At 30.7% G+C, this 24,357-nt stretch overlaps 5 protein-coding genes across 5 annotated transcripts; 2 read left to right on the forward strand and 3 right to left on the reverse strand.

The window, feature by feature from the left end:
* Window positions 1-72: 72 nt before the first annotated feature.
* Window positions 73-681, forward strand: OCT59_011506 (uncharacterized protein; the record flags this gene model as incomplete). The annotated part of the gene is made up of 3 exons (XM_025332742.2): window positions 73-168; window positions 240-446; window positions 526-681. 3 exons carry the CDS (start codon window positions 73-75, stop codon window positions 679-681), a joined length of 459 nt encoding a protein of 152 aa, XP_025167817.1.
* Window positions 682-5,633: 4,952 nt separating this feature from the next.
* Window positions 5,634-7,697, reverse strand: OCT59_011507 (uncharacterized protein; the record flags this gene model as incomplete). The annotated part of the gene is made up of 2 exons (XM_066133782.1): window positions 5,634-6,336; window positions 7,276-7,697. The coding sequence occupies 2 exons, from the start codon at window positions 7,695-7,697 to the stop codon at window positions 5,634-5,636; spliced, it is 1,125 nt and encodes a 374-aa protein (XP_065989108.1).
* A 3,955-nt stretch (window positions 7,698-11,652) lies between these two features.
* OCT59_011508 (uncharacterized protein) lies at window positions 11,653-13,108 on the reverse strand (the record flags this gene model as incomplete). The annotated part of the gene is made up of 3 exons (XM_066133783.1): window positions 11,653-11,813; window positions 12,040-12,336; window positions 12,559-13,108. The coding sequence occupies 3 exons, from the start codon at window positions 13,106-13,108 to the stop codon at window positions 11,653-11,655; spliced, it is 1,008 nt and encodes a 335-aa protein (XP_065989109.1).
* Window positions 13,109-16,951: 3,843 nt separating this feature from the next.
* On the reverse strand, window positions 16,952-19,970 carry OCT59_011509 (uncharacterized protein). Its single transcript, XM_066133784.1, has 8 exons — window positions 19,835-19,970; window positions 19,163-19,753; window positions 18,529-19,081; window positions 17,666-18,455; window positions 17,539-17,580; window positions 17,430-17,477; window positions 17,204-17,365; window positions 16,952-17,131 (listed from the first exon to the last, which is right to left on the reverse strand). Exons 2-8 carry the CDS (start codon window positions 19,723-19,725, stop codon window positions 17,073-17,075), a joined length of 2,217 nt encoding a protein of 738 aa, XP_065989110.1. The 5' UTR covers window positions 19,726-19,753; window positions 19,835-19,970; the 3' UTR covers window positions 16,952-17,072.
* A 1,392-nt stretch (window positions 19,971-21,362) lies between these two features.
* OCT59_011510 (uncharacterized protein) lies at window positions 21,363-23,556 on the forward strand (the record flags this gene model as incomplete). Its single annotated transcript, XM_025328165.1, has 5 exons — window positions 21,363-21,710; window positions 21,788-22,176; window positions 22,244-22,543; window positions 22,619-22,684; window positions 22,767-23,556. The coding sequence occupies 5 exons, from the start codon at window positions 21,363-21,365 to the stop codon at window positions 23,554-23,556; spliced, it is 1,893 nt and encodes a 630-aa protein (XP_025167821.1).
* Window positions 23,557-24,357: the final 801 nt, after the last annotated feature.

A 24,357-nucleotide genomic window follows, 5' to 3' on the forward strand; every position in this document is an offset into this window, starting at 1 on the left:
AGAATTAATAATGTCAGGTACGGAGTTGTTCATTGTAACACATATGAAGACGCATGCGTTTTTTTTCATAAAATGAAACTTAAAAAGTATTTTGGCCCATCCGAGACTGTGATGAAGTTTTCCGAAGCTAGAGAGTTTAGATCAAAAAAACTTATAGAATATAGAGAAGTAAGTTTCCTGGTTAAAATTTATCTCTATATCTCTTCTAATTTCCTATATTTCTTTTTATTTACATTTAGATTAATCCTCAGTCCTCAACAATAACTTCAACTTTCTCTTCAACCTCTTCAATTTCCTCTTCGACCTCTTCAACTTTGATCGCTTCTTCTGCTTCGATGATTTCTACTTCTTCAATTCCTATGACCACTTTGAAGCCCTCTTCGGATCAATCAAAGAATGATACACCAATTCCAGTAACAGACTTAACTCAAATACCATCTAAAAAGGTACTTGGTGCTTAATTATTTCTTGTGTTTTATTTCAATAATATTGATAATAAACTTTTTTTTTTCTTTGAAAAAAAAGCAAAAATTAGAAATTGATTGTCTCGAATGTGCCAAACTAAATAACCAAATTGACTCTTTAAAATCAAAAGTAATTTCTTTACAAGACGATTTGGTTACTGCTCAAAAAAAAATCATAGCGTATCAAGATCTCATCGTCGAAAGTCAAAAAAAGTAAAGTGACTTTCATGTAAAAACGATTTAAGATGATCTTTAAGTGTTAAAAGTCAATGATCGTTGACCAGTTTTTTTTTATCCCTTTTCCGCAGTTTATCATTTGATACTGCAGTATTTTCTTTTATTGGATCATAAACTAATATAAAGATTATGAATAGTAATGATAAAAAGAAAAGAAAATTATAGTTCTTTAAACAAGTCATTCAACTAGTTAAATTTTTTCTTTTTATTTTTACCCTTTGTCATTATATTTAAATTTTGTAGCAATGAAAATATGTATAAAATAAAAAAAAAACAGTGCGATTTATATTAGTTGAAAATTAAGTTTATTATTAAAATATGGAAAGCAATAAAAAAAAATTTTATGTAGATGTATTTTGTGTTTTAAGGTGTTTCAAAACCAAAAATCAAGTGTCCAACGTTCATCCGGATCAAAATTTATATTAGTATCCATGTCACATCTACAACTCACAGCAACACTCGATATATAAACGGTTAGATCGAAGTTTACTTTCACTAAAAACAAGATTCTGATAAATAAATGTAGTTAGCTTTCAGTTAAATAGTTTTTAAAAAGAAATGAAAAGGATCATTTACCTGAAAAAAATTATTAACGTCTAACAGCTTTGATAGGATCATATATAAGGGAGCATAGAGGATTTTTATTTTTTTTAATGAAAAATTTTCATTTTAACAATCAGTATAAATAAAAGAATCATACGAGTGTCATTATTGTTAACTCCATCCCATGTTACTGTTGCAGCTAATTTATTTTTCCCAACTTTTTCGACGGTGAACGGTGAAGGTATAAATTGTCTTGGAGTCAGTCACAAAGAGAAGGGAAAGAACAAATACAAGAATGATACTTAAGTTCATTAATCATCTTTAACAATATTTGTACGGTATTATTGATTAACATGTTATATAATCTTAAATGTTAATCTTTAAATGAATTTCATTTATTTATACAATACAGTATATTAAAAAACAAATTACAGTATTTTTGTTTGTTAAAATAAATATAAGAAGTAGTGTATTTATCTAAAAAAGAAGAAATAATTTTTCGCGGCGTTCATAATTTGAAAAAAATTGAAACTAGGCCTGTTCAATTCTGATCGTTCGGGTTTTTTGATCGAAAATCCATTAACCAATCCTATCATGTGATCAAATCAAAATTGAGTACTTTGATCGGCTTATTGAACGCAATGAACGGTCACCTTATTTTTCGTATGATAAAATATTTTTCTTTTTTAAAAATGGCAAATAAGAAATACCATAAAGATATGTTAAACTTTTTGAGGGCGCGTATTAAAATGAAACTGATCAGGTCACAATTTCATCATCAATTCAAACCCGATCAAAATCCCGAACAATCAGAATTGAGACCATTATGAGAAATCGTATCCTTTCTCATGAAATAAATGTTTCATAATTTTCGTTTATAAGTGAACCGTTTATTTATCTCTCCGATTTCTGGTATCTTATATTCTTGAATATCCAGCTGCCCTTTTAAGGTTAGCAATCTTTGTTTTGTACACTACTCTGTTCTTGTCATAATATTAAAATAAAAATAAAATAAAAAAATGTAAGCATAGAACTATATCGAAGGGTGGGTCACGTAACCTCTGTATTTTATTCGTATAATTTGGCCATAGTTATTACCTTTCTAAAGTAAGGCTGCTCCAATTTGATAGTTTGTTTAACGTCCTAACTTTATATAAAAATTGAGGGGGGGGAGGGGGTCAAATTAAGTAAACATTTAAAAATAAACATAGTTTTTTCTTTATCACTCAATGCATTTTTACTAAAAATACATCTTAATTTATTACAGATAATGCAATTAATAAGTTTACATATATTACTTTTATTAATTATACCATTTTCTTTGGTAGATTCAATTACACTGGAAAGAAATTCTTTTAAATATTATACAGATCGGTGATGTTATTATAAGTCACGTGATATAACATATGTTTGTTTATTTTTAAAAATTTTTCAAAAATGAGGGGGGTGGGGTACGTTAAACAAACTATTAAATTGGAGTGGCCTAAGAATAAAAAAAAAATGTAAGGAATATTGATTTCACCACGTGACTTCTAAATGCTTCTTGTGTTACTGCATAAAGGGTCTAGAGTAGTGCTTCGATCCATGCACGGATGAAACCGCGGTATCCGGATATCCGAAAAAAAAAAATAGCTATCCGGATACCGCGGTTTTATCCGGATAAAATATCCAGATAGAAAACATCCGGTTTGACCCGTTATCCGGATAAAAAAAATTATAAAAATTTTTTTTTAATCATTTAAATTACTTATTTATTGAAATTATTATCTATTAAATTACCATTTGTTAAAATCATACTAAAATTACTAGTAGAATATTCAATGGTCGGTAGTAATTCAGGCCATCTATAATGCCAGCCCGAATTTTGCGAAATTGATATTTGTCAAGAGGCAGCAGTATCCGGTCCAGCTAAACAAAATTTGGGATTTTTGTAATTTTGGCCACCATTATATGATGTTTGGCCCAAATTACTGTTGATTTATGATTTAAAAAAAAAGATTTTTTCTAATAGTTAGGTTGAATTGATTAATTTTATATTACAAAATAGTATATAAATCTAATAAAAATAATTAGTTTATGCATAATCTTCCATTATTTTACGATTTTAATGTGTTTTTATATTTATAATAACAGATAATGTATTTATTGCAAAATTTTATGTTTCTCAAATTTTCAAAAAATTGACATAATTCAGGCAAATTCGTAGTGCCAGCCGAAATTAAAATTTTATTTTATTTAAAATTAATAAAATATCACTAATTTCGTTAAAAATATCAAGTCAAAATTTAATTAAGTTAATGCCACTGATATTATTTGTTAAGATCGATCAATGAAAAAATTTTTTTAAATTTAATCTTATCCAGGTTTTGGTTTCTATCTGGATATATCTGGATTTATACCTGAACTGGATAATCTGGATAAAACCTGGATAATTTTTTTAATTTATCCGGATAACGGTTTCTACCTGGATCGAAGCACTAGTCAAGAGTGTAATTTACAGTCATTTAGCATTTCAAACTTCTGTTTTCTAGTAATAAATAAAAGTAGTTTCATTTCGAATATAGAGTTTGGAATCGATTAAGGTTAATCAATTAATTAATCGACTAAGACGGTTAATCAATTAAGGTATCTCAAAAATTGGTTAATCGATTAAAATTATCAACCCATAATTCTGGTCAAATTATCTAATGCAGCCCAGAGCTGTGATTTTTGGTCACATGTTCTCCGAACTTGGAAGAATTTGTATTAATTTTTTAATGATAATAATAATAAATAAGACTTTCCTATAACTAAATGTATGATCAAAAACAATTTGGTGCAATCTGTGGTCAAAAAAAAAATTTTTAATATTTTAATATTAATCGATTATTAATCGATTAGGGCCCTTGGTTAATTGATTATTAATCAATTAAGGCTTTTTGGTCAGTTCCAACCTCTATTCGATGAAACTAGAGAAATACTGTTTTAAATGATTTAAAATTTACTATTTATTAAAACTATTAAAACGCATATACTGTAACTCTTCTTAAAATTACATTTGCAAAAGAAAGGATCTGGCAAAAACTTCTTACTATGGCGTAAATTTTTCACTGTTATTGGTGAACGTAATGTAAATATATTGGTTTAATGTAAGGCCAGACCAATTTGATTTTCCGTTTAACAAAATCCCCCCAAAATTTTAATTTAAATAGACACCAAAAAAGCAAAAATTCATTAATTTTTTTAGATCTTCTCTCCTCCCTCTCAAAAATTTGTCTCTTACTATACATATTAAAAAAAAATTTTTTTTATATAATATTCCCCTCACTATGGAAATCTAATTTTTAGATATCTTTTTTTTTTTACTTTTTCCTCATATTTTCAAAATTTAATATTTAATAGTAAAAAATAATTTAAAAAATTTTGTAAATTATTTTTAACCCTTTCTCCCCCCTCTCTTTTTTCAATAAAACTCTTGTTAAACCAGTGTTTGGCAAATGACTTGAAATGAACAAATGACTCAAATGACAAGTCATTTGTCATTTGTCATTTGCAACTCAAATGACCTGTCATTTAAGTCATTTGAAAAATATTAAATATTCTGAGAATTTTTATTAATTATTTTGTTTATTTTTAATTAAGAAAACAAAAATATTAAAACAAAATTGGTTTAATATATATAATCAAAAAAGTTCCAATAGTAGTAAAGATTTTTAATCACGTGATTTTGTTATTATTTTTACAGGTTATTATTTGTTAATAATAATATTATTATAATTATTTCACTAATGATCATTTTATCCACACAGATAAAAGTTAATTAATTTTGCAATAAAATATTTAATTGTAACACATGTAGTGGATTCCATTTTTCACCATTTTTATATATAATTGTTGTCTTTATTTAATCATAAGATGGCCATAATATTTATTTATGCATATAATTATATAATAAAATTATATATAATAAATAACATATCAAATATTATCACTTTAATAATTATGGTTGTATTATTTATTATTTTCAGATTACAGTAAAAAATAAATACTTTGGTGAAATTGATTCTGTTATTTTATTTTTATTTTTAGAAAACAGAAAAGCGAAACAGTAGATTCAATTACGCGGACAACATAAAATGAGTCTATATGTAATTCTATCACTACACGTCAAGCCACCCCGAAGCGTGACAAATTCTGTCCTTTATAGATATAGGTGAATACGAGTCAGAACCAAGAACTTTTCCAAGAACACCCACCTAATAGCACTAGTCGAGCCATAAAAAATAAAAATAAACTATCTAATGTCAAAGACATATTTTAGAAAACTATTTTGTAAAATAAGAAATAAATCTATATTATTGAACCCTATATTATCCCTATAAGTCCCGAATGTAAATAATTACTTGTCATTTAACGAATATGGGCGTGATGATCATGGAAGATACCGTCCCTATAATAAGGAGTTGTAGCAACGTGTCGATGATTATAATTTCGACACGGAGATGAATTTTGAGTGGAAACGTCTGGAGCAGGAGGAGGAGGAGCTCTTTTCTTTTGTCGTTGTCTATAAAATCTTTTTTTGTTTTTAGTAATGGATAAAGTACTTTCCCATTGTTTAATTAAGGAAGCACGACGTGACCAAATAAGTGTATCAATTGAAGACATTAAAGTTGAAAAAAATTTCAAAAATAAAGAAAATCGTAATTTTTTGTCTTTAATATAATTATAAAAAATTAATGTAAGGTCACTCAGGACCAAATGATGTATAAGTAAATATCCTGGGTGTGATTGTGGTAAAATATCATCAAAGGTCGTGTTAAAAAGAGGAGAACTACGTATAGTATCATCCAAATCGAAACCTGCATCTTTAGTATTCGTTATAATAAGTTCTTGTAAATCATGAGCAGCTTGTGTTAATATATTAATAATTTGATTTGAGTGTTCCTTGCACAAGCCCACGTGTACATTATCATCGCGAGCATAAGCGCATTCAATACATGGTATACTACCGAGAGAGTACAGACGAGGATAATTACGTTGTTGTATATCAATTGTCAGATATATAAAATTACATTTTTTAATTCTGTTTCCTTGTTGTTTAGAAACTTTGATGCTACACAGAGCATCATGATCATTAGAATTTAACCATTCAAGGTGTTTTTCATTTATTAAGAAAAAGATTAAGTCCCATATTAAAAAATTTGATTGCTTCAATTTTTGTCGTGGGCTGACGATGCCTGATTGCATACGCGTATTGAAAATATTAATACAATTGGCTGAGTCAGTATAAATGTTGATTCTACAATTGAAAGGAGATATTATAAGTGCCGTGAGTATACCCATACTTTCACTTTTGGAAGAGGAAGGGAAAAAGACAGTAGATCCTTTGAAGTTAATTCGCGGTGTAAAAGGTTGAACCTGGGTCCATCCGTATCCACTAATACTATGGGTAGTGCCAATATACTGGACGGAACCATCTGTATAAAATGTTAATAAAATTTCTGATTCTAGTTTTTTGGCACAAGATTTTAATTCTATTTTGAGATCTGGGTGGCAAATTAAAGCGTGATCAATATGATTATCTATATTATTCGAGGGTGAAGAAGTATTTGGTGTTAAAGTAACGTCTAAAGGACGTTGTGAAGAAGTATTTAAAGGGGATTTATCTATTTTTATAAAATGTTCATACGCAATATGTCTAAGAGTATGAAAAGGTTTCGTAGCTACTACGAAAGTTTGGTGATTATAATATTCTAATAACGATTTGTATTCAAAAGAGGATTTTTTAAAAATATTAAATAACAATAATTTTTGTGTTCTTATTGCAATAACGTATGTTGGACGAGTGTCATGCGGATAGTAGGAATGTAAAAGGCAGCCCTTACACGCAATAAGGCCAAGTAATTGTTTTTTGGGTGTTAAATTATTATCGTGATGGGTTTGTTGGGGTATAAAATGTTGTAAATAAGAAATTGAAGTTGAACGATCTGTATCTTGTGATAAAGTTTTTCCAAAAATAACTTGTTTTTGTACATTATTCCAGTGTATTGACCATTGTGATTTAGGTATAGTAATAGCTGGGATAATTGAAGGTGATTTGTGTGTTCTACTGATGTCACACACAACATCGTTAAGAGGGTGGATTAAGCGTAAATTATTACTAAGTACATAATTGTCCGTTAGTTTTTTGTACCATGTTGGGATTGGTCCGCTGTAATTGTTATTATTGTTTCTTTTTACATCAGGCCATGAAAGTAAATAGTTTCCATCTGATGAAATGACCTGATCCATATAGATAATATTTTTGGCTTTTAAAGATTGAATGTCAGCGGTAGAAAGATCTGACATATAATCTCGTATAGGGGTATTTCCTCCTAAAATGTTGATATCAAATGTGAAATTAATTGAAAATCCATAATGATTTATTAATCCTAACGCTTTAGTTAGGTAGGTAGGCTTTGCAATATGGTCCATGTATGTATTAATGTTGGACCGAATAGTAGAATACCAGATTTCTAATATCGTGTTGTATATTTTCTGAATCGCTATTTCACGAAGTACCAGTGTATTAAAAAGTGCACCTAAAATATTAAGTTGTTATTTCATTTGTATATCAAAGAAGTTGTTAATAGATTGAAACATGTTGTTGTAAATAATATTATCCGCTGTGTTCGATGAAAGGTTCAAACATTGTTTGAATAATCTCTTTAATGGTCCCATCAGAGACTGACATTGTTTTAGATTGAGGATCGTATGTTGAAAAATATACTCCAATTTTGGTATAACTATTTTGTTAATAATATATTGTATATGGTGATGCGTCAATTTTTTGTTTTTCATGATGTTGTAATGAGCCATCACTATTTGTTTGCCCTTTTGTATCGTTTGTGTTTGTTTATCTAATGCGTTGATATATAAGCCCAAGATGCGTTCACCTTTATTGCGTGACGTGATGGGTATTTCATATGGTCGATTGTTAATTGTAAGGGTAATATTTGGTTGTTTGATGGAGCGATCATTTGTTAAAATTTTGTATTTATCCATATTAACTTTGATATTATTAAGATCGTAAAAGAATTGGCTATTGATAATTTTTCTTCGATTTGTAATTGCGAAGAGCCAAACCATGTAGTGTCGTCTAAGTAGTCCACTACAGAGATATCATATGTATGAATGATATCATTATCTTTGTGTTAACAATTTTTCTTTTGTATCGCAAAAGTAGAATAGTGTGAATGAGTCAATTGATTGATACGATGAAACATCAGATCATAATATATATTCCAAAGGAGTGGTGAAACAACTTCGCCTTGGTCGATGCCTTGGAGAACTGCATAAGATGGCATCAAGCCGTTCGTGGTTATGATTTCATTATATCTATCAGTGAATAAATTAAGAAAAAAAGTGATAATAATATCAGGGATTTTTGGCCGTTCTAGTGCCAATTTCAATAATCGTAAATCGACGTGATCGTATGCTTTTGATAAATCTTGTAATACGATCCAGATGGGTTTTTTCTTAATACGTGCGTGTTCTATTAGATGTTGTGTAATCATAAGTGGTTCTAAAGTTGATTGGCCTAAGACGTCCGCTTTGTTATTGAATTGCAAAATTGGGTGTTTAGAAAGCGCTTGGTTTAACCTTGTCAAGATAATGTTGACTAACAATTTCCTGGGAATTTCCAAGAGAGTTATAGGCCTTGTATTGGTTAATTTACAATTCCAATCGTGTAGTTTCGGTATCAGAAAGAGTAAAGCATGTTTCCATTTATTTGGAATCACTTTAAGTGTTATGCAAGCGTTAAATATTTTAATGAGAATCATTAAAGTTTCCTCGTGTAAATGGGTGATGTCTTCGTATGTGATTTTAGAAGGACCTGGCGCTTTATTGTTGTTCAATTTTTTAAAAATGGAGGAAAGGTCCATTAAAGTAATTGGTTCAATTAAATTATTCCACCATTCTTCTTTGATATTTTGTAAAGTATGATCATAATGATCTTTCCAATCTTGTGGCAGGGAGTCTAGGTTCATAATATCCTTGATATTTGGAGGCCCCGCTTGATGTTGGAAATGTTTGATGGCTTCTTTTTCTATAATTTCTGGATTATTAGTAAATACATAATCACCTTTGTTGTCGATGAATGAAAGTCTATCAAGCACGATACGACGTGGTTTACGATTTAAAATAGAATTAATCATTTTGGTTTGATTGTGTTGTAAATTATCATTACGTTCTATAACATAAGAACTTATTTTGTCTGAAAGGTGTTTATCATACGCAGATTTGTAAGCGGTCTTCATTGTATGATATAATTGGTAAATTTCATCCTTTGTTGATACAAAATTATAAGGAGTAACAGTTGATGGTAAAGTAATTGATAATTTGTTGAAGTCTAATAAGACTTTAAGGCGAGGGAGGTATTTCATCCATCCTTCGTAGTAGGTATTCCATATATGTTGTGGGATGTTATGTAAAGTTGATAATGTGGGTGTAAAGTTCAATTTGAAACGGATTTTAATATGTTTGAGATTTAAAAATTGTTTGACTTGATATAAAAGAATCACGTGATTATTCATCTGTCGTAATTCTAAAGGCAAATCTATATTTGATGATGTATTTGAGTTAATAGTTTTTTGTGGTATAATGTCCTCTTTGAGTTCGATTAATGTTTTCTCAAAGAGATCCCATTGTCAGTTTAAGGATGTTTTGTTATTAATCTGTTGTGGTTCTTTAGAAAATCTTTTTTTGAATGTTGAGCAGCTACGATTCGTATATGAGGACCATAATTCTTTAGTCATTTGGTCGTATTTGAAGAATTTTTTAGCTTCTTCATTCCGCTTGTTGAAAGGAAGGACATTCATGAACTTATCAAATAGATGTTTGTTTCTTGAATCGAAAAAAGTTTTTTCTAAAAGGGTTATAACAATGTTATGATCAGTATTGAAAAAAGATTGTGGTATCGATTGTGTATAAGAATGAATTGATTGTTCTAATAGATATGTATTTCCAAAATGATAGTCAATTCTATTTGTGTTATGAGTTGAATTGTTATCTAAAGATTCTTGGTGATATTTAATCATATCTTTGTATCCGTTATTTTTAAGTAAACGGATGGAAGGATAATTCGGATCTGATTTATTTTTTGTTGTTACATTAAAGTCGCCGATAACAATGGCGTATGAATTTTTGGTGTTGTTGGATTTGGTAATTAATTTGTTCAATTTGTCGACGCAAATAGCGCTGATTTTAGATTTGGTGATATCATTCTTAGGGCTAGATGGTAGGTAGCAGCAAGTCACATTCAGTTGTTTTGATTTCTTGAAACCGAAGATGAGATTGATGATACGTCCTTCGAGAAATTCTGTATGTTGTAAATGTTTTTCCATTTTATCGGTAATCATGATGGCGACTCCTGAGCCTTTATTTGAACCAGAAGTGTCATGAACTATGTATATAAAATTGTTAGGTAAAGTAGGATGTTTGTGTTTGTTAATAATAGTGTTTGATTGATCTCCAAAGAGACCAGTTTCTGATAGACCAAGAATATCAAAATTGTGTCCGACAAAATAATTAATGATGTCGTTAAGTTTGTTGTTGAAGGCTGTTTGAATATTAATGCTGCCTATTTTGATATAATCGATAAAAAAATTTTTATTAATATTTTCTTGATTGATCACGTGCAAATTTGTAATGTGTTCTTCATTGATCAAGTGATCGGAAGTTTGTGAGAAAGAATGTGAAGTATTAGGAAAGGGGTCAGATATATTTAAGTTGTTGTATGACATTTTTAAAGTAAATTGAAAATTGAAATGTGTGTAAACCAAAAAATTGGGATAAAAACAATAAGGGGAATCAAACATTATGTCCGATTTCTTTATGATTATAAAGAATAAATCACAATTTAAACCTGAGGTTTATTACCGCAATTGAATGGGTTAAGTATGAAGCTTGATTGTCCTGAGGTATCTTGTTCAGACGCTTCATATGTGTTTTCAATGATGCCTGTATCGGAGACCTCCCCAGATTCAGTATAATATTCGTCTGAGAGTGGGAGTGCATTACTGTCTTCCATGGCCGGTTCGGCAGATGGTTGGATGAACCATTTTTTCACCTCTTTTAGAGGAGTTTTTTTGTATGGGATACTAGTACGCTTGGCTTTTCTGACTGGTTGTAGTCGAAGGGGTGAGGTTTGTGATACTTGTAAGGTGTCAATGAGTGTTTGCATTTGTGTCATCAAGCTTTTGTGTTGATTTTCTAGACTACCTTGTCTCTGTGTGAGCAAGGCTATGTTAGTGTCAATCGTGGTCAATTGTTGATGATGTGATGAGTATTAATCCGTGAACGTTTGGTGGGAACCTTGTAGTACGTTAACATGATTTGTTAAAGTAGTAATTTGTTGTTCCATATGTGCGATTTTGTTTAGGATTTCTTAAGGAATTTGTTGTTGAGTCCAGGATGAAGTAGACTTTTGATGTGTCCCGTCCAGGTTTTTCTTAATGTTATTATAGGATTGTTTTTGTTTTCCTTGTGTATCAGGTTGAGGGCGAGATTGTATGTTTGATTTACCAGAATTATTATTGGCTGGAGAGTCTTATGACGTGGTTATAATTTTGTCTAGTTGTTTCATTGATCATTATGCATTCCTTGTTACGCATGATGAAACGTTTTTTGAAAATTTTTCGTTCATTTTTGTCTAAGGTGAAATCTGTACTAGTACAGTTTTTATATTCGTGTATGTGACTACCATATACATTACATGTTTTTTTGGTATTTGTGTAAGGAAAAATAAAGATTGTATATTCTCCAAATTTTGTACCCGTGATTGTAGTGTAATCTTTTTTAATATCATCAGAGTGAACGTATATAAATGCGTTCTTGAAGAATGATGAGCGTGAGGTTTGAGTAAATGTACACGTTCGTCCCTTTAGATGTGTAACTAAAGGGCTTAAATCTTTTGCGTTCGTGTTTAAAGGTAAACCAGTGATTTTATAGAAAGCAGAGGTTTGTTGTGTGTATATTGGATGTTTCGGATTGCCTGGTAGGATTCTGGCTACTGAGTCCTTAATAACTAAGCACCAGTCTTGTTCTAATAGGTAATCTGCCGCTGCTTTGTCTTCAAAGCTAATTATTAGTTATTTATAGCTCAGCTTGATAAAAATTGGTTTGTCATTTTTGTTCCGGTTTTGGATTTTTTGAGGTAGTTTTCTAATTTCTTTGTAAGTTGCGATTCTTTTTCCCGTTACGTTAGTTATTTGTTTTATTAATAATGTGACATCGTAATTGATAGGGATATCTAATATTTTGATGATCGTGTTATCTTGTAATTGGAGTTTACGTTCAATTAAGGTATCTATATTTTGTTGTGTATATTCATAAATTTTAACATTTTGAAGTTCTGGAGGTGATGTTTTGATAAGGTATGACAATTTGTCTTTAGTCGACACAGATATCATATAAAATTTGAATGTCATTTTTTTGAGGGATCTAACTTTAATAAAGTCTTTGTCTCCGACAAAGATGTTGTTGAGTTTTTGTAAAATTTCTTTGTCTGTAAGTTTTGGCGGAAAACTATCTCGTGGGATAAACCCTTCAAAAGAAGTTTGTGCTTGTATATTTGAGGCTGAGAATATGTTGTCGATCATGGGGATTTCCTCGATTGGTGGTGGATTACCGTTAATGGATGTAGATCCTTCTAAAGGTTGTTGTGTATCATTAATCGTTTCAATGATTGGTGCAGTTGGTAAATGGGCGTTGAAGTCACGTGTTTCTGAGGAATTTTTCCCAGAGACTTGCTCCACGGAGGAGGAAGTTCGAGAAGGTAAAGTCAAAGCAGGCTCGGCTGTCTTCTGACTATTTTCGTTGTTTGTTGTAGATATGTTCGACATTTTTCTATTTCTATTATTATTAACGTTAGGAGCGAAAGTTCTATATATATCTTCTTTGTCGGTAGAAAAATGATATGTTTTTTCGATATTTTTTAGAATTTTTTGAGAAAACTTGGAACGAGTGTTTTTACTCATGTAAATAATGTAAACAAGAGTGTAGAGTCCAAAAAATCACAAATTAGATCAGGTTTGTATGTAGAAAAAATAGTTTATATAGTATATTTCTTTAGCTAAAAAAATGGTCAGAGTGATCATTCTCCAGAGTTTCCCGAAGTTTCCGAAATTGATTCTGTTTGTGATTATTTCGATTACGTCCTTCCTTTTTTGTACATCACATGATTATAAATTGTCCAATAATCTTTAAATATTTTAATGACAAATGATCAAATAACAAAGGACGCAAATGACAGCCCAATCATTTGGAATTTGTCATTTCACGAATAATTCAAATGCCAAATGCCAAATGAAGGGGTGTCATTTGACCAAATGACTCCTAATCCGAAAAATGGTCAAATGACCAGGTCATTTCTGAATACTGTGTTAAACAGAAAATCCTATTCGTCTGGCTTAATGCACCATTTTAATCACCCTTATTAACTTTCTATTATATAATTTTTTATTTCCTAGATTATAGTTGCCCATTTTGACGATGCCAAGTGGCACTTAGTATATTTCAAACTTATGTGGACGAAAATGTAAGTTGTTTAAATCGAATTTACATATGTGTATCTTTTTTATGGTTTTAATATATTAATATTAGTTGGTTTATTTATATCGTAGGAAGAAGAAAATTATTATTGCTGCGCTTGGTCTATTGATCTGAATGGCACATTTGTCATTACTACGCACCTCCTCATGCTTGTTCTCCCAGCAAGTGCTACCATTATAATATGCTATTGGAAGGCTATAGGGAGACGATTTGTACACCTGTCAGGTCAGATTTTTTATGCCCAGAGGTGGGAGCGCCATTACTTGCTGTTACTGAAGCTACAGGAATTATTATAATTCTAAACACTAAGTGTAGGATCGGCTATAAAAGTATAATAACAAAATTATATTACAAATTGATTTAAATGGAATTTGAACATCATGATATTTGGTTTCTTTGCTTTGGAATTTCATATGACTATCAAATGCTTGCAACGGGAATCAAGCAAGGCAAATTTATATATGGGATTTTCAGGATATTATTCCACATTATATTGATTACTATATCGAAAAGAAAAAAGCAGAGTATTCGGGAACGAAAAAGGAAAAAGCTGTAAAAAGAAAGGCAGTACTTCCATTGTTAATAAAAAGATTAGTGACAATACTGATGCATTAGTAAGTGGAAGTTCTTATGTAAGTGAAAGAGCATATATTAAGAAACCTATTATCCTTGAATCATTTTCATGCGAGAGCATAATTCGACAAGTTGATTTTTCAAAAGATAGACAATGCTTTGATTTGGTGTTAGAAAGATGTTGGAAATAAAGCGATTGGAAATGATGCGATTAATGGCAATAGCATAAATCATCAATAAGACATTTAATTGAAATTATTAACCAAGCGCGAAGTAAAGCTTGATCTCATAAATCAGCTTGTATAGTATATTTTGTATTACGCAAAGCTACTACCACAAATTATATCTCATCAGTACTTACGTGAGAATTTGGCATAGAATTTAATTAATTTAGAAATTTTATTATCAATAATGGACAAAAAACATACGTACAAAAAAAAAATCAAAGATAGTAAATGTTCAATTCCCGCAAACAATGGTGGTTGTATAACTGATAATTTTTTATTTAATAATTTAAATACATAAGTAGTAATTATAATGATTTTATTTAATAATTTAATAAATAAATTAATAATAAAATACGATGATATATATAAAAGGCTCAATGACATTTATCAATTTATCATGACTGCAACTACAAATTGTAATTGTTTCTAGTGATATAAAGATTCATTTCGATGATACAAGAAGAACATTCTTATTAAAATAAATTCACAAATAGAGTTATAGGATCACCGCCCAACCTTCTTTTTATATATTTAACTGAACTGACAAAATGACGAAAATTTGTTATTGAGTCGTTTATTTATATTTATCTGGTCACGGACTTGCTAATCTAAAATGGTGTGTCCAATTTTATAAAATCTTTTAAATAACTAGAGGTCCGGACCGGTCCTCAAATCATGAGCCAAAGACCATGAAGACCAGTCCTAGGATCGGTCTTTGCCAGGACCGATCCAACCGTATAAATAACCAAAATATTTTTCTATAGTTAGGTTTGTAAAGTTTGATATTTTTTTTAGAATTTTTTTTTGTCTAATGTTCACGTGATAATCGCCAATCGTTTGATTGGCTAATAGTTCAGATTGTATAAAAAAATCTATTATGCCATTTATGTATCGTTCAGCTAGTATATATGAGACTGGATCCGTTAATCCGGATATCCAATTTTGGGGTCGTCTAAATATTCAATGAAGTATTTGATAACAATTATACCTAATTTTTGAAATAGTATATATAACATATTAGGATCGTGCTACAACTTCATGATTACTTGTTGTAATGGTTGTATAAAAATAATAAATATTAACAATATTTGTATGGACAAATTTTGTTTAATATATCGAATACTGTAGATTATTATATGAATGAGAAATTATGTGACAATGTTGTGGTGAAACAATGGGTAAGTTTCTCCATAAAGACGAGATTGAATATGTAGTAGTGATATTACTGCGCCTTAATCTCTGAAGGAGAAAGTCATGATTACGTTTCTATAGGAAAAAATGATTTTTGAGATTTTAAGAAATTATACATAAATTGTGTTTTGGAGATTAGATTTCTATCACACTGTTACAAAATTCATATTCAAATAAAAATTGTATGTTTCGTAACTTTGTTGAATTTATTACTCTTTTATGATTGGGGCGCAATTGATTCACCGCACAGAAATGCGCCACTCGCACAGCGATTTTTTGATGAAAAATAAATACTGATGTGAAGTATATTTTTGATGTACAAATTATTTACTAAATTTACACAAAATAGTTTTGTTTGAGAAATATTTGTTGATTATCAAGATGCACTGCAAAACTACAGAAGAACAGTATTTAGGATTGCTTGATGTATTTTAGGAGAAAAAATTTCTACATTTCTAATGAGAAAGAAACGTTTTTATGCTACAGAAGTAATGATACATCATGCATCTTGCTAATAGGAGACTGATTCTGGAATGGTTATCTGCTTTTCATGCAATTAATTTGCATACACTAGAATATCCTACATGGAAATAGGTGAAAAACTCGCATATAATGGAAAGTTTCAACCAAGAAATTCAGATAGGTTGGTTTTGATGGAGCGCATATAAAAATGTATCTGGGCTACAGCTTGTACTGGAAACAAGTTTTGCAAGCTAAATTTCATGAAAATATGACAAGTGATCCCATTGGATAGATTAACGGCATTCCATCAATATGATTTGATCCATTTGGTAAATTTCGACGCAAAAAACCATCCATTAATCTCGGAATTAATTTCAGCAATAAATATGACTATATTAAAGAAAATTAACTATAAATATTTTTATGGCTGGAATGCTTTAGACGCATCAGGCAGAAACAATCTATAATCCCTTCCTCTTCCAAAGAAGTATAGCTTCGAGGGAAGATTTGATTAATAAGTTTTGGGATAATAACTCAGAGATGCGATACTAGAAGTATCCATTAAACATAAATGGGCGGGACGGATTGATGAACATTGAGATTCCGTAGAAAAAGGAGATAGAACAGGGACTTAAATTAAATATATTATTTGAAAAATTATAACTTGACAACAAATTTTGTTAAATAGAAAGCAAATAAACATATTTTGTTATATTTATTTATAAGTAAATATATCTTTTCTTTTCTTTTAGTTAAATCAATTTTATTTTACAGACACGCCGTATTGAATTATCCACCGAATTTATTTTAATGATTCCGTAAATGCTTCAAGTGAATGAGTGATTTGTATACCTGAAGTACCTAAAGGAATGATACATTATGTTATTTAATGCTTTAAATCAACGTACTATATTCAAGCACACAATAACTTACTTTCACCCGTTGTTGTATTTTCACCTGTCGATGGCGTCGGTGGCGTCGGCAGTGTTGGTGGCGTTGGTGGCGGTGGTGGTTCATAATTTAACTGAGGAATCTCATTAGTAACAATGGAAGCAATTTTTCCTTCGGAGAAATCACGCATGATATCAAGTTCGTCTATCATAGTTAAATGTATTAGAATCAACAAGTTTGACACACATCGCTTAAATATCGTACTTACACAACCAATTTTGGTAGTCATTAATGTGGATTGTATTCCATTCGTCAGCTAATATATGAATTAGTTAATTACAGCGTCAAAAACAATTTGATAAGGGTTAGCATCTTACCTTCGTCTTCATATTTTTTATCATCATTATCAGAATTTGTGCCTACAATAAGTTGTATAAAGTGAGTTTACCACATAACCTTTTAACTATAAATATATCGAATATCAACAATACCCGAATCTGTTACCTTTTTTTATTTTCGCTGCCAGTTTTTCTATGATGGGATCTTTAATAGTTTGTGTTTTTACAGATTGACTCGCATATTCAACGTTAGAATCGTGTACTTCGTCAAATGAATTTTGTTTGTTTGTGATAAACTGTTGTATGGTGTCCGGTAAGGGAGTTTTGTTGAACTCATTAAGCCAGAATAATATTTTTTGATACAGATCCTTAGTAGTTGGACGTTTATCTGGATCTTTGTCCCAACATTTTTGCATCAATTCCTTGTAATCTGGTGGTGTTTCATCAAGAATCTTCGGACGAAGGTTTTCACATATCTCTCTAGCCAAGTATTTATCATATACACGATCATAGAATGGATATTCTTTCGAAGTAATGAACCACATAATTATTCCAATACTATAGACGTCTGATGCTTGGGTGTAAGGTTCTCCATTTAAAACTTCTGGAGCTATGAATGGTAAAACGCCAAATATCTCATCAGATGATGTTACATCATCAACTTGACGACAAAGACCTAAATCAGACACAGAAATGGTCCTTCGGTAATGGAGGAGATTTCCTGGGTGCAAATCACGATGAACCAACCCTCTAATATGAATATCAGCTAGTCCGTATAAAATATGTCGTAAAATATCTAATTTGTTTAACCAATTCAGTCTTTTTTTCATGTAATTTCTTAAATTGCCTCCGTGGGCGTAAGGAAAAACCATGATATATTCATTAGTCTTAGGATTTTTTGAGATACCATAGCAACGAAGCACTGTACTAGAAGATGACTTGATATAGGCAGTGACCTAAAATAATTAATGTACAAATGGTTAATATAATAATTCAAGCTATCCACGTCTTTATAAATGCTTATGTTACCTCTTCAAGAAACTCTTTACCGATGTGTATTGAATTCTTGAGTTCTTTTAAAGCTACAGGTGTGTTTGGATATCGAACTCTCTTTCCAAGAGCATAATCCCAGGTACCGAGTCCTTCAACCCAATTGGCTTTATAAACATTCGCATAAGCACCACGACCTACGAATTCAACATTAACAAATTTTTCATAAGGGATCCATTGTATAAATCCATTTGGATATTTGATAGAAAGCTGAGAGTCATGGATAATTTTATCGAACTCTGGATTGCCACTTCCCCAATTGGAGAACTGTTTTTTAAACTGTTCAATATCACAGAACTTGCACCATTTAATAAATACATATGGTCTGTTGCATACAAAGCATTGTTGTGCTTGATTACTATAAGCTGGAGTCCTAGCCATTCGTATCCTATTGAGCTTGAGAACTGTTTTATCAAGCAGTTCACGATATTCTTTAATCTTATCTTCGGTTGCAGTTATGTCATCTTGATATATGTTCAGATTAACACCGATTTCAATGAAAAGATTCTCTATCTGATACATCGTGTTGAGTCTATGAATAAGAATATTGTTTGATAATTTGGATTGAGTACGTGAATCAAATCTACTTAACAATGAACGTTATTTAACTTACTTCGAGAAAAAACCCAAGTTACAACAACCTCGGCTTTTGGTATGATAAGAATGCTTAAAAAGACGATATATCAGAGGATGAAAGCTTCCACCTGGTAGACTCAATTTACTCAATTTCGAAAGTTGACTGAGGGTTTTGTTAATACTATCTTTGTTTTTCTGAGTAGTCTCCTCGAAAAGCTTTCCAAACTCATCACATTTTTTCTGATAATCTTCGAATTCATCTATACAGGTTCTCCAGCCGGAAATAAATTCCTTTGCTATGGCATACCTTTCTTGATAAGTTTTATCGTCTTCCTTGCCCTTAGGAGGTACTTCTGATGGATAAGAATTGTCTATATTTGACTGGGCTAATTTTATTTGACCTTTCCGGTTTACCCAAGCTTTTACTTCGTTTTTGAGCTTCAAGTTCTCCTCTTGTACATCTTTAGCTTTTTCATTAAGAGAGCGAAGCTTCTTTTGGTTTTCGTTAAATCCTTCTAACTTATCTTTTAACAATCCATTGGAGTCGAATAGAGAAGTAAAATCATCAGCGCTAAACTCCGTATTCTCCGTATTGTCCATGTTAGTAAATTCAGGAGTTGCTTGATACCTATTATAAATAATACAATGTGACGCAAAAAATAAGCACCGTGCAACATTGGGTGTAACTGATAATAGATTTAATATATACCGGCACTAACACAATATATTCCCGAGTATATGATAAAGTAGTATGGTACGATATGATATAATAAGTAAGGTATGTAACCTTTGGGTATGATTAATCACATTACAGTTGTATTATAGACAAAATGAATACAAAAATTAAAAAAAAAAAAAAAAAAAAAAAAAAAAAGTGTTATTTCCGTACCTAATATATACAGTACATCCAGAGAAACAGTACGGTAAGATCGGCGGGTAAAGTTACCTAAAAAATCAATAAAGCATAATTAACAAATACACAAGAACATTCCATAACAAAATAAACACCTTGCCGATATTTCTTATTTTAGGAATTTCCAAGTAAGTTGTCTGTGTAAGGCCCCCTGAATATGGCGAACTTGATGTACAGTTACACAATATTAGACATCTTCTTTAGGTCAAATGCGATCATGTGTAGTTAATTTTTGTCGTACACCAAATAAAATTGGAAATATGTTTTGTCCAGGCTGATCAAAAGAAGTCCCCCATTTTTTTTTTGGAGATATTCGCGTAAAAAGTTTCGCGTAAAATATATAAAATTTAATTATTATTTTAATTATAAAGACTTAAAAATTCCTTCACATCTTCAAATATTTAACAATTAAAACTTATTAAATTTATAACTATTCTAATAACTATCTAACTATCCTAAGAAATCTATTATGAATCTGGACAACACTATATTCATCATTAACGAATTAATGAAGAATATTTGTTATATATCTATCATTTATTTCAAACACTTCAAATTTCTGATAATTATAAAGTAAAATCTATTTGGAAAAAGTTTAGGAAAGATGGTTAGTCAGTTGTATACAAGTATTAGAGTAATTAAAAAAAAAATCAAACACGTAAAAGTAATACTTTTTAACTATATAATAATAATAATATTTCACTTTTTTTAAATAAAAGCAAATAAAACTTACTTGCAATAAAACTCTCCCGGTTTCTTTCTTGAGATTTTTTGATCCGTTCCTTTCATTTTTGATCGGTTCCTCAGTTTATTACATATTAAAAAGTTTTGTTCGGGGAGTTGAAGATATTTAGGGATCGACAATAATTCTCATGATTATATGACATTTATGTCACACATAACAAAAAATAGGGCACACTATTTTTTTGATCAGACCGATATGTTATTTCATTCACTTTATACACTTCAACGGTTCAACTAAATTTCTATATTTCCGTTCATTGTGCGTATGCGTGTTTTTTGTGTGTAACTGTCAACTCATTTTTCTTATTATAAACAAATATACGAAATAATAAAAATCAATGCTAGATGCAACATGTTGCAATTCTATTGGTTATCAATACATGTAGTATTCAGCCACTTGAAAGATTAACGCTGATATATCCATATCAAGCAATATATATTATCCGGATAGACGGATGGTTTGCCTTTCTAAATATTGTTTTTATCTGATATCAAAAATACCAAAATCATATAAATATGAAAGGTCACTGCTATGTACTTTTCTCTAGTATTTGCAAATGTTAAAATTTTACAATCTAAAATGACCACGAGAAGCGCCGTAATTAATGCCACGGAAATATGTGTTACGACGGGTGTTATCGTCGGTGGTGTAATACCCGTTGTCAGCGGTGCAATCACAGCTATTGATAGAATAACGTGTTTAATTCAGAAAGCTATGTTTAATAAGGCCCTCTGCGCCTTTATTGGAGAGCGCTTAGATAATGCAAGATTGACTCTGAAAGAATCTGCTAATGACATAGACGAGAAAGTCCTGGAGCGTTATTTAAAAGTGTTAAGAGAAATTGAAGACGATATTAAATTGATATCTGAAAGTAAACAAAAATTCAAACTTTGGATACTTACAAAGAAAGTTGTAAACGCCAAAGAGGTAAATTTTATTGTGAAATTAAGACGTTGCTATTAAATCTTCTGTTTTGTTTCAACGTATACCTTGCATATATTCAGGTTGAAGAAAAGCTTATAATACTATATAAGAAACTCGATGCTGCCAATGATGAACTCTTTTTATCGGTCTTGAAAGGCACGCATCAAATCGTTACGAAAATGAAGGATGAGATACCGGAGCAACTTCGAAAGCTCATCCGAATACTTACCATGAAACTTGACATTGATGATTTGAAAATAAGTGATTGGCAAATCAATGATGTTATTTTAGACAATAAAAAGATAAGCGAGTTGCGCAATCAGCCAAAAGTTATTCGGGGTAATATTTCGAAGAAAAAATTTCTCACACAGGACGTTGCGCAAAAACTTCTCGATTCTTGTGATAGTAATTCTTGTAAAATTATTAATATGCTCAAGTTGTTAGCTGATTGTAAAAATGTCATAGAATTGTAAGTGCTGTTCATGAGTTGCTTTACGTGCTTTTCTCTCCGTTTAAATAACCTCGTTTACTTATAGTTTCGGTATCTATAAATTGAGCGGCGATCAATACTTGATCACTGAATGGTGCGAACATGGTAACCTTGAAGAATATTTGTTGCGAAATCCGGGGCTCGACTGGAATGTAAAAGTCAACATCGCTACAGGTATAGCTAATGGGGTAGTATTCTGTCATGATCGAGATATCCTCCACCATGATATTAGGAGCTCCAATATAATGCTTGATGCACATTTGTGCCCAAAGCTCTCGAACTTTGAACTGAGCCGAAGAGAACAAGATAATACTGTTCCTGGTCTTCAATTGGCAGACGCTGCTAGGTATTGTACGGATTGTTACAGTTTTCTGGAATTTGCCGCTGATAAATAATGCTTGTAATAAAACATACTTTATAGATACATGGCACCTGAGAAAATCAAAGATAAAAAGAATCCTTACACGAAAGAGTGTGACATTTTTAGGTAAATTATATATGGTCTTCTTCTAAGATATAAAGGATCGATCAATAACTGATGTATCACGATCTTATAATTCTTGTAATAGCCTTGGAATTGTCCTTTGGGTAATTGCTATGCAAGAAAAGCCGTACGCAAACATTAAGAGCTTCCAAAAAATCGAGGACTCTGTCATGGAAGGAAACCGCCCGAAACCTGTAGATGAAAACATTCCAATTAAATACCAGAATATCATGAAAAAGGCATGGGATAACGATAGCAATTACCGCCCGGTAGCAAGTATAATGTATGAGGGGCTTTCCAAGTGTTTGGAAGATGATGACGTTTATCCTGTGAAGGATGAGCCTAAAGATTTAACACTAAATTCGGATAGTGACAACATTCAACTTGATGAAGCCGGATTATACAAAAAAGCAGTTGGCTATCATCAAAGTCAAAAGCGCGAAGAAGCCTTTCGCATTTTCTATGAATTAGCAAATGTCGGTCACAAAGAATCGTTGTTTTACCTCGGCTATTACTATGCAAACGGGTATATCGTATCTAAAGATAATAAAAAGGCTCTCAAATATTACAGAGAGTCCGCTGATAAAGACTGCAGTGATGCAGTATATCACTACGCGGAAGCCTGTCTAAAATTGGCTCATGAGTATATGGAAAAGGCAATAAAACTTGGACAGTTTAAGGCAGGCATAAAATTAGCTGAGTATAATATCTCTCAAACTTGTTCACAGGATAAGTGTCACAAACTCTTGGGATACTTAGATGCTGATGAGGTTAGACTGAGCAAACTGAAACCAAAGGTAGCGGAGTTGTATCGAGAAAGAATCGAAAGATTACGAAATGAGATCAAGCAGATGCAAAATCAACTAACTAAATAACGATAAGTTTATGATAATCTTGAGTTAGAATTTGACTTTTATTCTGTAGACGATCTTAATTAAATTAAAAAAAAATCACTATCAAATTTAGAGTTGATTATTTAGTAGTTAAATTATTATCAATGCTTTTGCAAATTATTTGTTTACATTACTTTTTAATGACAGAATAAGAAATTTCTATGTTCAAATTATACAATCCAAATTAATAAAATAATATTCTGTGAAATTTCTATTCATATTGTATCAATTTATTATTAGTCCGAATATAATCTTGTCATAGATAAAAATTTTCATTTTCGCGGAAAGTTTCCAAATTTTTCCAATTTACACGATGTACTTTTCCAAATTCTCCGAAATCAATTTCTTGAACGTTACTAAAATGTTTGTAATAGTAATAATTTACATGATGTATTATTATTCTTCAATCCAACTAATCCATTAATTTGAATTTTCTGTAGCTGCATTTCAGTAAAATAAGATGTGGGCCAAATAATATTTATTTAAAATTATCGACAAATATAATTAAGTTAAAATTTGTTTACTGAACACAAATTTCAATATTTAAAGAAAAAAAAAAAGATATATATGCGTACATATTAATCAACGAAAACTTCTTTCTAAAGCTGTAAATGGTTTAGTCGATCTTTAAATTATATAGTACATGGAATTTTGTACAATAGATTAATTTTCCCAGACTAACCTGATTGAAACCGTCGATGATGTACCAAATAAACCTTAACGCTCACCTTCTTTTTTTACTTTGGTACCTTAGAATTTGGGGTAAGGGTAAGATATTTTAGG

This window comes from Rhizophagus irregularis, chromosome 2 (assembly GCF_026210795.1).
Source record: "Rhizophagus irregularis chromosome 2, complete sequence".
In the NCBI taxonomy this organism is placed as follows: Eukaryota; Fungi; Glomeromycota; class Glomeromycetes; order Glomerales; family Glomeraceae; genus Rhizophagus; species Rhizophagus irregularis.

What these genes read in the sequence shown, in the direction of transcription:
- OCT59_011509 (XM_066133784.1), bottom strand. Translation starts at nt 19,725, where the DNA reads ATGGACAATACGGAGAATACGGAGTTTAGCGCTGATGATTTTACTTCT. An exon ending in AACTTGGGTTTTTTCTCGAA is followed by an intron (nt 19,082 to 19,162) that starts GTAAGTTAAATA and finishes TCTTATTCATAG; the next exon opens with ACTCAACACGATGTATCAGA. An exon ending in GGCAGCGAAAATAAAAAAAG is followed by an intron (nt 17,581 to 17,665) that starts GTAACAGATTCG and finishes AACTTATTGTAG; the next exon opens with GCACAAATTCTGATAATGAT.